This window comes from Tiliqua scincoides, chromosome 4 (assembly GCF_035046505.1).
Source record: "Tiliqua scincoides isolate rTilSci1 chromosome 4, rTilSci1.hap2, whole genome shotgun sequence".
In the NCBI taxonomy this organism is placed as follows: domain Eukaryota; kingdom Metazoa; phylum Chordata; class Lepidosauria; order Squamata; family Scincidae; genus Tiliqua; species Tiliqua scincoides.
The window spans coordinates 54,888,716-54,906,970 of NC_089824.1; the positions used below are offsets into that span (position 1 = coordinate 54,888,716).

General features: G+C 43.5%; 1 protein-coding gene across 1 annotated transcript in view; it reads right to left on the reverse strand.

Moving 5' to 3' along the window:
• CABLES1 (Cdk5 and Abl enzyme substrate 1) overlaps nt 1-18,255 on the reverse strand; it is a 69,454-nt gene that overhangs the window by 23,274 nt on the left and 27,925 nt on the right. Inside the window, exons 2-7 of the mRNA XM_066624174.1 lie at nt 17,547-17,618; nt 11,110-11,202; nt 8,573-8,650; nt 2,334-2,436; nt 1,890-2,046; nt 986-1,089 (exon numbers count right to left, since the gene is read on the reverse strand). Coding sequence (XP_066480271.1) covers nt 986-1,089; nt 1,890-2,046; nt 2,334-2,436; nt 8,573-8,650; nt 11,110-11,202; nt 17,547-17,618 — 607 coding nt within the window. The remainder of the gene's footprint in view (nt 1-985; nt 1,090-1,889; nt 2,047-2,333; nt 2,437-8,572; nt 8,651-11,109; nt 11,203-17,546; nt 17,619-18,255) is intronic.

Below are 18,255 nucleotides of genomic sequence, written 5' to 3' on the forward strand. Positions count from 1 at the left end.
TCTATCTGAAGTACCACCAAAAGTAACTGGGGATGACATAAATGCCTGTGACTTCTGGGTTAGGAGGCCAGATGCAACGCGGCAAATACCTGTGAAAGCTCAGGGTGAACAGAAGGGCTTTTTTGAGCACAGAATAGCATGGTTTGGAGCATCCTACTGCTGTTTGTTGTATCAAATTCCTGGTCTCACTGTCAGGCGGCAGGTGTCCAGGAGTACCGCAAGTAACACCAGACACCTCCTCTGTTCCAGTTACCACACTGTTCTAGTCTAAAATGATGTTCTGATAATTGATGCCCACAGAGTATTATTACACCAACTGTGTACAAAACTAGAAGGGATGGAGAAAAACAAGAATGTAAAAAAACCCCTGCTGAAACAGGCAAAAAGTCCAACTTGTCCAGCATCCTGTTCCCCACAGTGACCAGCTGCTTCTCAGAAGCCCACAAACAGGAGATAAGACATACTTTTTTCCTGCCATTGCTCCCCTACAGCTAGCATACAGACATATACTGCTGCTGGATCTGGAGAAAGCACATAGTCATTGCAACCAGTAGTCACTGATAGACCTGTCCACCTCTGTCCAATCCCCTTTTAAAGTCATGCAAGCCAGAGCCTTTCACCACATCTTGTGGCAACGAATTCCACATACTAATTACACACTGTGTGAAGAAGTACATGCAAATAAACTGGCATGCACCACGGACAATAGGGAAAACAGTTACATTTTTTGAAGAGAGAAGAATAATAAAATCATTAACTGACAAGTCTTTCATCTGATATCAGTAACATAAAGACATTTCCACACACTGATACTGACTTGCTTTTACACATCCCCAAAGTCAAAGCTATCATTAAAAAAAAAGAGAGACTCCAATTCGTTAATTCTCAGCAAAGGTAAAAGCAATTAGTCTAAGAAAGGCCACATACAACTCAAGTGTTATGACTAAAAGTCAAATCTTTCACTGTATCATCAAACGTTACTCACCATATATGAAGGGAATATTAACACCCGCTTGTGCTTCCCACATGGCCACTGAGGATCATCTAAAAGGTTAGGATCATATTCAATATAATCTCCCAGGTCACTGCCTATGAAGATCAATCCAAATAAAAAAAACTGTATAAGCAACATTAGACAAACTTATGTTTCAATTAAGTAACACTGCCTTGGCTGTTTACAACTGAATATATCCAATACTGGGAGAGAGAAGTGTGAATGCCAACGTGGGTGCAAGTGCCAATGTGGTCTCCAATGGCAACTTGGGAATGAGAAAGATGGCCTCAAATGCTGTAGCAAAAAGCATCATGTTTAATTTAGCAAATTAGCTAGAGGCCGATGGTAGGAAAGGATTGCTTGAATTATCATATGCATTTCAAGTCGCCCCTATCTATGTAGGAATGGTATGAAAACAATTTTGTGCATAAGAAGCCTTACTGGACTAGAACTTAATTTTAACAAAGGATCTATAAACTGATGGGCTGCTCTGAGCAATGCTGAGATACCATTCGGCCCACAGGTCATGAAGCTACTAGTGGTTCATACGGTTACAAATGTTTCAAGATGCCTTGCTTTCACCAATTTTAGTAGTCTTAGCAGCTGTTGCAAGGCCTTTAGTTCACACAGTAGTTAAGATATTATGGATTGGGGAGGGGACATACAATAACAACAACAACAACAGTATTTATATACCGCTTTTCAACAAAAAGTTCACAAAGCGGTTTACAGAGAAAATCAAATATCAAATATCTAATGGCTCCCTGTCCCAAAAGGGCTCACAATCTAAAAATACAATAGGATTGTGAAATATTCCCAAAGATAACTGCATGATACTACTGTACAAGGGGCCAATTAGGTCAGGGGTGCAAGTGCACACATTCTAAAGTGTTACCTGCATCAATGCTCCCTTGGGTGCTGTTAGCCCTTCCCAATGAAAGGCTACGATGGCTTGCATTGCGTAACTGTGAGAAGGACGAAGTGGAGTCGATAGTGTTTCTTCGTGCTCCCAAGGCATTGGTTGGAAAGAGAAACTGGGTGTAAGAGACGGTCTAGGCAAAAAACAAAACCCACACCCAAAACCAAAAGAGGTTAGTTTCACTGCTTCACAACAACATACAATTAGACTGGACAGTTCATTTACAGAAACTGCTTGCTTAAACATTTATTTTATGAGTTGCATGTTCTGAACGTATACGGGTTGTTTAGAAATCTCATTATTTCCTAAAAGATTTGAAGAATATTCATGGATTTTACAGTTCTGCTGAGATGTTAATGTGAGAATTAACATTAACTTTTGGGTGAGGAATTTATATTATGGTTGGTTAAGTATCCTTACCTTCCCATTAGCTCCTAATTCCACACCTTCAAGGCCAACAATATCTTTCAAGCAAACCCCTGTAGAAGAATGACACTGCCGCCCACCTTCTGTTTTCATATCCCTGAGAAGCAGAAGCCAGTGGTTAGTATACTTTGGATGAAACCCATGTGGTAACAAGGCATGTTACTTTAAACACAAATACGAAAATAATGCTTACTGTATAGAATGAGCCTATTTTTCAAAATACAATTATAACTTAGGTCGCAATTCTAACCTAAGAACATAAGAACAGCCCCACTGGATCAGGCCATAGGCCCAGCTAGTCCAGCTTCGTGTATCTCACAGCAGCCCACCAAATGCCCCAGGGAGCACACCTGATAACAAGAGACCTGCATTCTGGTGCCCTCCCTTGCATCTGGCATAGCCCATTTCTAAAATCAGGTGGTTGCACATACACATCATGTTTTGTAACCCGTAATGGATTTTTCCTCCAGAAACTTGTCCAATCTCCTTTTAAAGGCATCCAGGCCAGATGAGGTCACCATATCCTGTGGCAAGGAGTTCCACAGACCGACCACACACTGAGTAAAAAAAAATATTTTCTTTTGTCTGTCTTGTGTTGTGTTAGTTGACTTGTGTCAGGTCCTCTGTGCGAGCAACTAGGCTGCACCAGCACAAGAACGTGTGCCAGACTGCTACCATCAGAGCCTATCCCTGCACCAGTCAAGCAAGGTAGATGTGTGCAGGGGGTGAGAGAAGATGATGGGAAGGCATTCCGGGGTGGGAGTGGGGTGGGAAGGTTGAAAAGATTTTATTATCACTCTTCAAACAAAACATTCTTTCTTTAAGCACAGGAGAATCTGTTTGCAAACCATCATTGTGTATGACCTGATCCAGATACCGATTATAGGTGCAGGAACTTCAAAGCACAGTGTGTTCCTCTTCCGAGAAAGGCTTTTCCATTTGTTTCAATGGAGGCAGTGCTCTTTCACTCTTTTGCTCATTCGCTCACCCCATCCCTTTGTGCACATGGATGTTCTCCCTCTACTGAAATAAATGGGGGTTCCCTTGAGCACCGAAGCAAACACTGGATGAGGTGCTTTGTAAAATATCTAATTAGGGGTGGAAAATTTGAATTAAAAAGGCTGTTCCAAAATCTCCTTAACCTCAAAGTAGTATTTACAAAGGCAAACTACATATTATAGACAACCAGTGCAACTAAGCTCCAGCAACCTTTTCTCCATTGCAGCCTGTCTTCAAGAGAGGAAGATTTGCATCTGAGAAGGAAAGAAAGTGCTTAACCCATCCCCTGCCACTTGACTCTCCCTGAAAATTCCCTCAGTTTTGCAAGGTTCAATCCTTGGTACCTCTTGGTATTGCTGGGAAAAGCACTTGCCTTAACTTTGGAGATGTCAGATAATACTGAACCAGATGAACTGGTTTGACTAAGGATTTCCAACATGCAGGTCACAAAGGAATATTACATGGTGTAAGTAAGTATGTAAGTCCTCCCTGTGCCTTTTACTGGAAGCATGGTTTTATGCTATTTTTCCAGCCACAAGAGCATCCTGCTTATAGTTCTGTTAACAATTTTTACCAATGAAACACTTTTTATATGTTGGTTACAACTATGGTATGTACTGCTATGCAAAAAATAAACAAAAATCAGAACGGCCTCACTCAGGGAGGGCTTTACAGCAACACTGTTTCAGTGAGAACATTTACTGAATTACTTGAATATGGATGCAGAAGTATAAAAACCCATACAGGAGCCTTGCTGGGCATTTGCTCTTTAAGAGACAACAATAGCTTAAACACTTTAGCATGTGAATAATTTAAAACATAATTAAATATTAACCAGACTTAAAAAACAAAAGACCTCTGAAACCCAAATGAAAAGCCAAACATTTCTTCAGCAACAAAAGTATGATTACAAAATGTTTTGGAGATATTCAATCCACTGTGTGGTATGTGTATAGAACATAACATAGGCATCCCCTGCTTGTTGCGGCAGATGTCATCTGCAGACACCTTCTATTTCAGTTTTATGGAAACCTAAACCAAGATAAATTTCACACACAAAAAAAGACTCCTCTTGTATTGCTCTATTTGCAAGGCACTGGCTGCTTACACTTGCCACATGGCCTTAGGCTCAGCAGGAACCAACAAAACACAAAACTGAACTCTTCACACAGAACCATTTAGTGCTTGCTATATCTTTGATAAAATGGCTGTAATGCAACATAGGACTGCATCCGAGTCAGTGCTCTGCCTGAAACCCCAGAACAGAAAAACTTGGGATTCGGTTGCTCAACTTCAGTCCTCATTTCTCATATGAAACAGTGTAGAACAGCCAAAACAACTCCATACTTTATACATGAAGTCACTTTGTATTGGCAACCTTCAGTCTCGAAAGACTATGGTATCGCGCTCTGAAAGGTGGTTCTGGCACAGCGTCTAGTGTGGCTGAAAAGGCCAATCCGGGAGTGACAATCCCTTCCACACCGGGAGCAAGTGCAGTCTGTCCCTGGTCTGTCTCCCTGGCTATGGGCCTTCCTTCTTTGCCTCTTAGCCTCAGACTGTTGGCCAAGTGTCTCTTCAAACTGGGAAAGGCCATGCTGCACAGCCTGCCTCCAAGCGGGCCGCTCAGAGGCCAGGGTTTCCCACTTGTTGAGGTCCATCCCTAAGGCCTTCAGATCCCTCTTGCAGATGTCCTTGTATCGCAGCTGTGGTCTACCTGTAGGGCGCTTTCCTTGCACGAGTTCTCCATAGAGGAGATCCTTTGGGATCCGGCCATCATCCATTCTCACGACATGACCGAGCCAACGCAGGCGTCTCTGTTTCAGCAGTGAATACATGCTAGGGATTCCAGCACGTTCCAGGACTGTGTTGTTTGGAACTTTGTCCTGCCAGGTGATGCCGAGGATGCGTCGGAGGCAGCGCATGTGGAAAGCGCTCAGTTTCCTCTCCTGTTGTGGGCGAAGAGTCCATGACTCGCTGCAGTACAGAAGTGTACTCAGGACGCAAGCTCTGTAGACCTGGATCTTGGTATGTTCCGTCAGCTTCTTGTTGGACCAGACTCTCTTTGTGAGTCTGGAAAACGTGGTAGCTGCTTTACCAATGCGCCTGTTTAGCTCGGCATCGAGAGAATGAGTGTCGGAGATCGTTGAGCCAAGGTACACAAAGTCATGGACAACCTCCAGTTCATGCTCAGAGATTGTAATGCAGGGAGGTGAGTCCACATCCTGAACCATGACCTGTGTTTTCTTCAGGCTGATTGTCAGTCCAAAATCTTGGCAGGCCTTGCTAAAACGATCCATGAGCTGCTGGAGATCTTTGGCAGAGTGGGTAGTGACAGCTGCATCGTCGGCAAAGAGGAAGTCACGCAGACATTTCAGCTGGACTTTGGATTTTGCTCTCAGTCTGGAGAGGTTGAAGAGCTTTCCGTCTGATCTGGTCCGGAGATAGATGCCTTCTGTTGCAGTTCCAAAGGCCTGCTTCAGCAGGACAGCGAAGAAAATCCCAAACAAGGTTGGTGCAAGAACACAGCCCTGCTTCACTCCGCTTCGGATGTCAAAAGGGTCTGATGTGGAGCCATCGAAGACAACAGTGCCCTTCATGTCCTTGTGGAAGGATCTGATGATGCTGAGGAGCCTGGGTGGACATCCGATCTTGGGGAGAATCTTGAAGAGGCCGTCTCTGCTGACCAGGTCGAAAGCCTTTGTGAGATCTATGAAGGCTATAAAGAGTGGCTGTCGTTGTTCCCTGCATTTCTCCTGCAGTTGTCTAAGGGAGAATACCATATCAGTGGTGGACCTGTTGGCTCGGAATCCACACTGCGATTCTGGATAGACGCTCTCTGCAAGTACCTGGAGCCTCTTTAGTACAACTCGGGCAAACAGCTTTCCTACAACGCTAAGGAGAGAGATGCCGCGGTAGTTGTTGCAGTCACCCCTGTCACCTTTGTTCTTGTACAGCGTGATGATGTTTGCATCCCTCATGTCTTGAGGTACTCCACCTTCTCTCCAGCAGAGACAGAGGATTTCATGCAGCTCAGTGACAATGATCTCTTTGCAGCATTTTAGGACTTCAGCAGGGATGCTGTCTTTTCCAGGTGCCTTGCCAAAGGCAAGGGAGTCCAGGGCCACGTGAAGTTCTTCTAGGGTTGGTTCGCTGTCAAGCTCTTCCAGTACAGGCAGGCACTCAATGTTGTTCAGTGCTTCTTCGGTGACTACATTTTCTCTGGAATATAGCTCAGAGTAGTGCTGCACCCAGCGTTCCATCTGCCGCGCCCGATCCTGGATGACCTCGCCTGTGGCAGACTTCAGAGGGGCAATTTTCCTCTGTGTTGGACCTAGGGCCTGCTTGATACCATCATACATCCCCTTGATGTTGCCCGTGTCAGCTGCTATCTGTATCTCGGAACAGAGCTGGAGCCAGTAGTCGTTAGCACATCTCCTGGCAGTCTGTTGGACTTTGCTGCGAGCAGTTCGGAGGACCTGCAGGTTGCGCTCACTGGGACAGACCTTGTATGCTGCTTGAGCTCTCCTCTTTTCCTCAATGACTGGTGTCAACTCCTCAGAGTGGGCTTCAAACCAGTCTGTCGCCTTGTTGGTCTTCTTGCCGAATATGGACAAGGCGGTGTTGTAAACGGTATTCTTGAAATGTTCCCATCTGTTGGATGCGTTTGCGTCGGCCGGGCCTGGAAGAGATTCCTCAAGCGCTTGTGCAAATTCCTCCACTTTTCTCTGATCCCGGGTCTTGCTGGTATCAATGCGAGGTCTTCCTTCCTTTTTCGTGTGATACAGTCGCTTTGTTTGCAGTTTCACTCTGCTGCACACCAGGGAGTGGTCAGTGTCGCAGGCAGCACCATGATAACTGCGTGTGATCTTGATGCTGGGAAGGCTGGAGCGTCTGGTGAGGATCAGGTCGAGCTGGTGCCAGTGCTTTGATCTTGGATGTCTCCAAGAGACTCTATGTTGGGGCTTTGTGTTGAAGAACGTGTTGCTGACACAGAGACCGTGATGACAGCAAAACTCTAGCAGGCGTTGGCCATTTTCGTTCATCCTCCCAGTGCCAAACTGACCTAAGCAAGTGGGCCATGAACTGTTATCAGCACCAACTCTAGCATTGAAATCGCCGAGGATGAACAATGGCTCTTTTACAGGGATTCCCAGGGGAACATGAAGTCACTTAAAAATATGAATAAAATATGAATAAAATATGAATAAAATATGAATATGAATAAAATATGAATAAAATATGAATAAAATAAAAATATGAATAAAATATGAATAAAATATGAATAAAATAAAATATGAATAAAAGCATTCTTATGTGGAAAATGCTCTAGGATTGTGCAACATTTTACAAGGCTATTACTATTATTTGTTGTTACGGTGTGGTGGTGGTGGGAAACATGGGTGTGTAGTTTTTTCTGATTTGCTCTGCTGCAATGACGATGGCAATGGAATTGATTACATGATACATCCTTTCAGACAGCCTAATTCCATGCTGACTATATGGTAACTGCATATGTTTCGCTGCTATGTGGCAGAAACAGTTGTTTCAATTTACCACTTCATAAAACACTGTTTCAATGCACTAATTTTTAAAGTCAAAATTATTCAAAATTTACCTTTAAGTTCAAATGACCTCTTCTGAATCCTGCCTGGTCGGGATCTGGCACCAGGAGAATGTACTTCACGACACTTGCAGGTCAATGCAAGGGACTTGCACTAGTCCAATGCGAGGTTGGGACTGTGCTCTAAAAGGATTTAATATGTACCCTTGTGTTTTGTTTGAAGAATAACCCCTTTTTATTACACATGTTTACTGCAGGTGCTCACTTTATCTATTCATTAAGGTCCAGATGATGTGACTTTTAGTCAAAAGGGCGTATCACATTAGGAGCATCCCTTCTAACCTTACCTTACAAATAATAAATAAGGTGAAAATTTCTTTCTGTGTGACAAAGGCAATTCATTTTCAGTAACACTGCATGGCTACTCCATGTTTGGTTAATAATATGTCACACTGCGATAAGGCAGACTGCAAATCTCAAAAACTTCAGAGTAACTGCTGTTCCCATTAGCTTTTTTAGGGCTGCAGATACTGATAAGCTGTCACAGGTTAACTTTTTCTAAACATTAAGTTTATCCTTTTGGAGAATTGACAACTGTGGTGTTCCTACTGCATGCACCACATGATGCTTATCTGGAAAATCCTGGCAGGGTATATAAAAAAACATTACATACCCAACATGGCTACAGTCCCGATATGGCAGCACTGAAAATATGCTACAGAAGGATCTTCTGCCACTAATAAGGACTATTCTAGAAAACAAATAAAAACGAAGGTTGTGACATAAGGCAGACAATGCATCAAATCTACAAACCAGCTTGACAAACAGCTATTTTTCACAATCTTATTTTTCTTCTACAAAAATGTAGGCTACATTTTTGAAAAATGCCACAATTGCTCGATTCCTATTCATGTATAGCTACAGTTACGTTGATTACACTGCACCATCTCTAGAATCAAAAGGATAACAGGAAAAAAATGAGTGGCCGTTTCCAAAGCTTGGGAAGTAGTCCACCTGGGACCAAACCAGGAGTGATGTTTAATGCATTAGAAGCCCTAAAGGTTTGGTTTTCCTTTAGTCAATAGCAGCCATTCAGAAGCCCCCACATTACAGAACCATTGGAAGGGAGGAGGGGAGGGGGTCTTTAAACCTATTCCTTGTCATGGTCCTGATCCGTCGTCATCTCCCCCCCCCGATCTGACTGCTTTGTTCCAGAATAAATAACAGGTGGATTGGGTCAGTGTGGAACAGGGTTATAGTGGAGGTCGACTGAGATTCCTTTTCCCCTGCTGTGGTCCTGATCGGTGGGATAGGGTGATCCATCTATGTTCACTAAAGAAAACCTACTTGTGCCAATGCTCCTAATGTTTTCAACACTGTGAACCCCACTACAACAGAGGCCATGGGGGTCTTTTTAAAGCTTTTAAAGAGACACCATAGTTCTATTCGTAGTAACAGGGAGTGTAACCCTTCCTGATTAATTGCCCGACTTGCTTCTGGATTGTACATTTTGTCTCTGGATGTATACTTTTTTTTAAATATGCCAATAAAGGTTCTGAGTCTGAATCAACACTAAGAACATTTCTTTGGCTAAAAAAGACATAAAAAGAAATTGGTCATCATATGATATGGATATAAATAAAAGCAATAAATACAAACTAGCTACTGTATTGGTATGCTTTTCATAATGCGTGCATCTTTAGTAAGCCAAAGGGTTGCTCAGTTCCAGGAATAAAACTAATATATTTAAGAAAGTAGGAAAAGTTGTTTTTTTAAAAAACCTTACCTGGCTTTGATCATTTTAATTGGCATATTAACATACTACTTTTGAAAAAAAATCTATGTCATATTTTTGTCTCAGATAATTTTTAAGTAACTCTGACAGAGTAACCCAAGGGAAATAACTAATGCGGTCAGACAGCTGATGTTATTTTTTTTTTAAACTTGAGTTCTCTGCCAGAGATGGTTGAAAAATAAATAGGCCCTCTAGGCCAGAGTTCATAAATGCAGTGACAACTGTAGTCTGCTGAACAAATGACAATACAACCACTTATACATGAACAGGCTCTAATGTCAAACAGATGGCTTCATTTTTCTTACGTTTTCACACAAAAATTACACTTACTAACATTCAGAGCAATCATCAAATTTTCTCAAAGCATCTGACATAACAATCTTTTCAGAGTATGCAGTCTCATATCCTAATCTGCAATGAATTTGGGAAGAGATGTGCAGGGCTTCCAACTATAAATGCTTAAGGAACTGTGGGCAATATGCTATGGAGGATGTCTCCTACATTATGTGTTAATCGACTAGTGATGCTCCTTTAATCGCTGCAGACAACACACAAGCACTGAACATTAAGAAGCACTTAGACTAAACTCTAACAGGAGTTTAGGACTATAAACTATCATGAGCATACACTTCTAATGCATGCACTGTCCTGCTGCAAATGAAGTGGAAAAAACACAAAGCACAGCATCAGAAAACAGGAGCAGAGGCAGATCAGTCATTTTTCTTTAGTTAAAAGGCCTTCTTATTCACAGCAAAATTGAAAGCCTCACTGAAATTGTAAATGAACCAAATATTTGGTTAGCCCATATTGACAATAAGCAGGCAAATACAGAAAGGTTTTTCTGGGGGAAATGTCACATGATGGGAGTCACAGAAGATCGCTCACTGTGGGCGCAATCCTAACCAACTTTCCAGCACTGACACAGCTGTGCCAAGGTGGTGTGCACTGCATTCTGCAGTGGACAGGTAGTCAACGGGGCCACCTCAAGCTAAGGGCATGTTTGTTACCTTACCTTGGGGGCTGCATTGCGGCTAAGTCAGTGCTGGAAAGTTGGTTAAGATTGAGCCCTGTGAATGTTAACCAAGTTTATAGACTTCAGAATATGGAAAAGACTATCAGGATAGGCCTAGATTGTCTTGCATGTGGCTGTTACATAAGGAAATGTGCTATCCTGAATGCAGAACCTATTTCCATATTGGCTCTCACATATGCATACTTCTCTCCATACTCATTGACACATTCAAAAAAAAAGTATTAGGAGTTACATTAGGTGGGAAAAAAAGATGAGAACTTTTTCAAGTTCTGTCCATCAAAATCAAGCAAATTCAGAGGCAGCTGGATGAGTTCCCCTGACATAACTCTTGATACTGTTCTGCCTCAATGCTTTAAACAAGAGCTTTTTTGCTATAAAATACCTGCCACTCTTTGTATCATTCTGCCGCATATTCTTGATGAAATGAACCTTCTTAAAGTTCTTTGGTCTGGGTGAACCTGACAGAGTCCGGCATCTGAAAAACACAGCAGTTGAAAAAATTAAGTTCACGGCTACATAGCTGAAAAATGTCAGCACAAAGACAGGAAGGAAAGACTAGACAAACAATTCAAGTCACTCCCTCCTCTCTCTAATTCAGGAGTCTGCAGCAATAATGAAAACAATGATGTTCAGAAGCACAGAGGTGTTAAGAATATAAAAAGCAACATACACAAAAAGAGGAAAAAAAGCATTTCCTGCTCTTTGCAATACTTTTTACTAGATGCTTGTGAAACGGCTATGACTTTTCCCAATCACAAATGTTCTCAGTCCAGTTTGAAAAAATGGTCATTGTGTATGTGCAGACACTTTAGAACAGGAAACGTTTCTTGCTAAAAAATATAACCAGACTGTGCAAGGAGATTTCCTAAATGTGTAATGACTTCCTTTTTCTCTCTCTGCTCTTCAGGTACTAGGTCTGCTAGGTAAGATTGGTGCTCTAGGCACAACACAAAAATGGCACTGTCTCTTCATCTAAGGCTGCAATCCTAACCACACTTTCCTGAGAGTAAGTCCCACTGAACAAAATAGAACTTAATACTGAGTAGACGTGGTTAGGATTGGGTCCTAAGTAACTGATGTAAGGCTAAGGGAGGGGTTTTCAAACTGGGCCATCGCGACACCCCAGCCCGAGGGCCCTGGCCTCTGCCCCTTTAAGGGGCGGGGGCAGTAAGGAGGTGGGGGGCTCAGGGGGCTGCAGGGGCTTGGCTGGACTTACCAGAACCTCCTGCAGCCTCCTAGGGGTGCAGGGAGCCCTGCGCGACTGTCTGCAGGGCTCCCTGAAGCTGAAGAAGTGAAAGTGGAGCGATTGAGCTCCACTTCTGGTTTTGCAGAGACAGGGCACGATCACTCCGTTTTCACTTTCTAAGCTTTGGGGAGCTCTGCAGACGGTTGCACAGGGCTCCCTGCACCCTCAGGGGGCTGCAGGAGGCTCTGGTAAGTACAGCCAAGCCCCTGCAGCCCCCTGAGCGACATGATCCTGGGGATTGCGGCGCTGCCTTTCCCCTGCGCCCACAAGGACTTAAAGAGGCTCAAACTCCCCCTGAGAGTTTGAAAACCGCTGGGCTAAGGGAAAGGAAGAGGTCAAGGGTGCCTGACAAAGGAAACTGAGGATAAGGTAGAAAAGGGTTCACTAGCAGCAAATTTCACAGAAAGGTTGTAGAACATTTGAAGGAAGATCTAAAAGTGAACCCAAAGAATGTAAGAGCTGTCCTAGAACAGATCAAAAGGTGATCATGTCCAGTATTGTTTTTCATAATGACTAGCCAACCACACTGGTCAACAATAGATAGACATGCCCTACTGTCTTCCCCCATCAACAACAGGTATTCAAAACTGCCTCAGAACAAAGAGGTTCCATATACCCTTTCTGTAGATGAAAATGGCACATCATTGTTTTCACTATGAAGTGTTTGGTTTACATCAAATTGTTAAATGGTTGCCACTGACAAAATATCATATAATGAAACAACAAAGAAAAGCAGCAGAAACACTGGTTAACAATCACATCCTTTCATGGCTACTTTTAAATCAGGACATCTTTCTCTACTCTCCTCAGGGCAAAAATGGTACTTTAATTACCCTGGTGTGTCAATCACAGGCTAGAGCAATGAGGACCTGGATGGTGGAAACATCTTCCGTCTTCTCTTTCTGAGAAAGAACTGAGCACATGATGGTGCTCAGGCAGTTGAAGAACATAACATTAGAGTACACAACATTAATTTCCTATCAATATGCTGGATGGGATCTCCTGGAGCAAGGCACTTGATCTCCTGTGCTGACTTGCTGATCTCTGACTCCTCCCCCAAGCATCAAACCCATAATAATAATGTAGTATACGACCATATGTAATGCTTGACCTAAATAAGATGTTTTCCCATGGTTATTTTCACACAAAAGCCACATTTAATTCAATGTGTTTGATGGAGAATGACATACAGTCCAAATCTGAGCTGCCCAGGGCTCAGGGCTGCAGCAGCGCCAAAAATGGCTGCTGCCGCATCCTGCAGGCCTTGGGCAGCCACTGCCAGCTCCTCAGGAGAAGGGGACTTTCATCCCCTTCCTCTGGGTAAACTGAGTAGCCCCGCAATGGGGCTACTCGATTCACCGCTAACCAAAAGGTTGGCAGTGGATCAAGAGACTCTGTGTAGGGTCCCACCTCCCTCCCCACTCCCTCCCCTGGCATGATTCCTCCCCGCCCTCTCCACGCCTCCCCATAATGCCTCCTCCCCGCCCTCTCCCTGCCTCCTCCCTCCCTGGAACGCCTTCTCCCCACCTTTCCCCAGGCCCCCACTTACCTTTCTGCTGCTTAGCAGTCTGCGTGACCAGCAAGTGGTGGAGCTCTGGTGGCCGCCTGGCGCTAGCCCAGCACCAGCCAGCGCTGGGCTACCACCGGTGCTTGCCTGGCGGGAGGGTCTGCAAGCATGCCTTATGGCAAATTTGCGACAGTGCATGCCGGCAGTAAGCCAGGACGCACTGCTCCAGAATGGGCAGTTACAGTCCTATCCTATCCAATACAGGAGCAGCAGCACCAACTGCCTACTGCTGCATCCTGTGCTTGATTTGAGCAGGCTGGACGTCTCCTCAGAGTAAGGGAACATTCGTCCCTGTACCCAGAGTAAAGTCCTAGCCTGCTCAATGGGGTTTCTCGGAGCTGGCAAAGACTTGAGAAGCCCCATGTTGGAGTACAGAGTTAGTGAATCCAGGAGGGGGTATAGGATTTGGTGGTGGAGGCTTTGGCTGGTCCCCCCTGGACCTTTCCCATCCCTGTTATGCCTTCCCTCACACCCAGGAACTCCTTCCCCGTGCCTCCTGTCACCCTCCCTATGTCCCCATGCCACTTGGTGCTTACTTGGTCTCTGCCGGCAGGCGGGGCTCCAACTGCAGCATCAACAGGGTGGCGCAGGCCTCCCTGCTGGTGCCGTTAAATCCCTGGGTGATGCCAATGTGCCTCATGGCACACCATACTAGAGCAGCAGAGGAACAGGTACTAGAACAGGTACTAGCAGAGGAAGAGGTACTAGAGCAGCAGAGGAACAGGCTGTTAGCTTTAAGAGAGTATAAATATAGATTTAAGATGTTTGCACACAGATTTAATTTGAAGATAGATTTCTTCAAAAGAAACACACCACAATACTATGCGTATCTATTCAGAAGTAAGCCCCATTGAGTTTAATGGGACTCCCAGGCTACTGTGTGTAGGATTACAACCTTATTCACTTTTTAAAAGATCAAATTTTTTTAAAAAATGATTTTTATTCTGCTTGAACAATCTCCTATCTCCCACCCCCACCCCACCCTTCTGCTGCAGCTGCATTCAGTTGAAAAAGAAAAGAAAATGTTAGGGACAAAGAAAAACACACCTGGATGTAAAGTGTAGTTTGACTGTAAGGAGAAAATTGGCTATCAGATCGCATATTAGATCAGAAGGCCTGACTAGCAGCCTGCACAGAACTATGGAGTAACAATAGCTGTGGAGGCCTTCTTCATCTGGACATGTCCGTTTCCTTCCTTACAGCCCACTCTCATTGTAAGCCCTTCCTATCACCAACCACAATGGGTTCCAATTAAAAGAAATCCCACTGTGGATAGAACTCCACTGGAAAGACTGTTTCAAGTAAACAACCTGAAATATTAAACATTATTTGTTTCTTTTGGCAATTAGAGCTGCATTTGAATAATTTATAATGTTCACAATGTTCTCATGAATTCTGTTACAAAGAATATAAAAACATGAGTCTTGTTAACAAGAAAACTGATGCACGTTCTGCCATTCTTTTTCTTGTCTGATGAGACAGAAAAAAGATAATTTCTATTCCACCTAACAAAGAACAAATTGGCGAATTTCAGTAGTAAATTAAGTCTAGTTAAATTACTGCACCTTGACCTATATATAACTTTAAAATGTTTCTGTCTAGCTTGAGAAAATTCTGTTGTGTGTTAAGATCTCAAAATTCCAGCACAGAGAAGATCCTACCCCTCTCCCAAGATTCCAGCCTATGTCAGAGGATTTGGGGGAAGAAAGGAAGTTAGCAGCAATCACAAATAACATGTGGCTCGTAAGCCAACCAAACATTCATAGACCCCTGTTAATAAGAGTTTTTAAACTTAATCGTTTTCGTACAATGAAAAAAGTATTAGATATGGTGCGCGTTTGAATTCTGTAAGGGTTGTCTGGAGTTATTTAAAACAAATAGTTTGGGAAAAGACACATTTTAGTTAATTTTGTTTATTTATTGAGTGCTGCAAAAATTACAACCAGAAGAAATTCGATCAGTGTTTCTCCACATTTGTCCTCTGCCTTACCACTTCACATGCTCCACCTAAACTACTACCAGAAAAAATTGGTGATGATATCATTACCAGTTACTCCTAGTATGGGAGGCCAGATACATGACAGACACCAGTAAGAGACTCAGGGTGGATGGGAGGGCTTTCTCAAGTGCAGAAAAGCATGACTTTGAGCCTTCTACCACTGTTTGTTGTGTTGTGTTCCTGGTCTCGCTGCTGGGTGGTGGGTGTCCAGGGGTGCTGTAAGTACCACCAGACAGCATCTCAAGTACCACTGGTTGAGAAACACTGCTTTAGATGCATCAATATCCAAATGAATGTATGGTAATTAGCTGATCAGGTCAAACTTTTAAGTGGCAAACACAGCAAAGAACTCACAGAACAACCAGAGTTTTCATGTTTGTACAAAAAACGAAGAACCTCTGAATACCAGCAGCAGTGAAGCAAAAATGGGAAGGGGGGTATGCATTTTATTTTCAGGGTTAGCCCACTAGTGAGTCTCAGGGTCCAGAGAGGCACAGTAGCAGAGGTGGCAACACCTTCCCTGACAGTCCCATACTTGCCCAAAGCCATCTCCAAAAGTTGCTGCCTTCACCCTCTGCTGAAAAGGCAAAGGGCAGGATCAGGAAGGAAGAAGTGAAGTGCTTGCCCTGGCTGACCAGGTCTCCACTTCTCACTTCTGGTCCCCATTCCTGCCGTCTGCATTTTCAAAAGCAGAGCAGACAAAACTGTACTATCATGAATGACGCTGAATAAACAGATAATTACTGTTTCATGCAGATTTAGGATTGCAACAGGTTGCCCTAGCTAATACAACAGAGCATATTGCTTCAGGAGGCTGGTTAATGATCTTCACAGATGAATTAACCTTAATATGACATCTTCATTTTTATTAAGGATGTCATCAAGTCTATTATGCAGCGATGGTTATTTGAACTCTATTAAAATTACACTAAGGATTCTTTTAAATCACCAAACATTTTTGGAACATTTGTGAGACTGGACAATAAACAAGGTGTTCAGTGGCCACAGAAATTGATCACAGGAAGAGATTTTCCTAAGCTCGTTCCTCAAAACCTTGCTCTCCTTATATTCATGTCTACCATACAACAGAGCACCCCCAAACACTGGTTGCCTTTACATTCTGCTTCTGACTTCTACTAAAGGCTCCTAAGCACCACTTCCTATATTGTTTCCTACTGATTCTCCTACACCTCCAATCTGTGCTCTATACATCCTGTCTTTAGCTCTAGTACATACCTTCACTGAGCACCTTACAGCCTTTGAAACTTGACACTGAGCATTGCCTGTCCCCACTAGTGAGCTGTATTAACCATTGCTGATCCTCTCATACAAAATAAACAAATGATAAATAATTGCATTTAAATCAGATTTCTTCCACAAAGGTAACACAGTTGCTGATGATTTGATCCTATGTACAGTGAGCCCTCCTTATCCGTGGGCTAAGCATCCATAGATTTGAATACCCACAGATGCCAAGCCCATGACTGGAGAGCCACCTGGACACTTCTAAAAAGGCACTTCCGGTTTTTCAGTAAACCAGAAGTGCCTACAAGTTGTGTCCAGGAGATCTTCTGATGCACGGGGAGATCGAGCATGACCTCATCACATCTCAGAAGACCTCCCACAGGCTTCTGAAAGGTACTTCCATCTTGGCAAAAAACCAAAAGTGCCTTTCAGAACAGTCCAGGAGGTCATCTGAGGTGTGGGGAAGTCGTGCACAGCCTTCCTGCACCTCAGAAGGCCTTCTGGATACCTCTAAAAGGCATTTGCCAGCGCACCCCCCCCCCCCCATAGATTTCACTATCCTTGGAATTTTGTATCCATGGGGGGTCCTGGAACGGATCTCCCACAGATATCAAAAGTCCACTGTATTAAGTTAATATAAGGATCATTGATGATTTGAGTAGCTGCAAACAGGCTTTGTTTTTCTACTGGGCAGGTATGCCAATGGCAGAATCAAGATCTATGTCTACTTTCTGAAAATATACCGATACCATGTGCTGTTACCTTCGTAAGGGAGCATTTTCCTCAATGTCCTCCAAAGTCTCCAAGGAAGACCTCTGGGAAATCAACCGACGTCTGTGGAGAAAAGAAACAAATTAACAGTAAATTAAATACTAAGGCGTCATGCAAAAACAAACAACCTCCTACAACCAAAAATAGCTCAATATTTTGTACATAACTGAACTGAACTGCTTAATTTAATAGAACAAAAGACAATAAAGCTTGGCTGCTTGGCGTTCCCCACACAGTTTCCTACCATAAACAAGTCATTCACATAATAACAGTGTGTATATTTTGTCAAATGATACTAAGCCACAGCAACTACTTGCTAGATGCAGAGAAAGATAAAAGACAAGAGGACTACGTGGAAAGAACAGGGGAAAGCTGTGTTCACTGTCTTGTGGCCAACCAAATGAAGATGTTTAACGGGTACATGCTTCTTCTCCAGGTTGCTAGCCATACCAGTTTGACAACCCAACCGTACTTAACTCCCTATGTGGTCATGCAGCTGCACCAACGTGGCATACACTGCATCCCATGGGGGAGTTTCTGCTTCTGGAGGCCACCTTGGAGTAAAGGAAAGGGAACATTTGTTCCCTTGCCCCAGGGTAAGGAGCATGCCCCAGGGTTCAAGCAGCCTGCTGGGTCTACTCACACCTGCATGGACTGAGTTGAGGGATCAAAGCCAGGAAGTAGAATAGGATATCAGTGT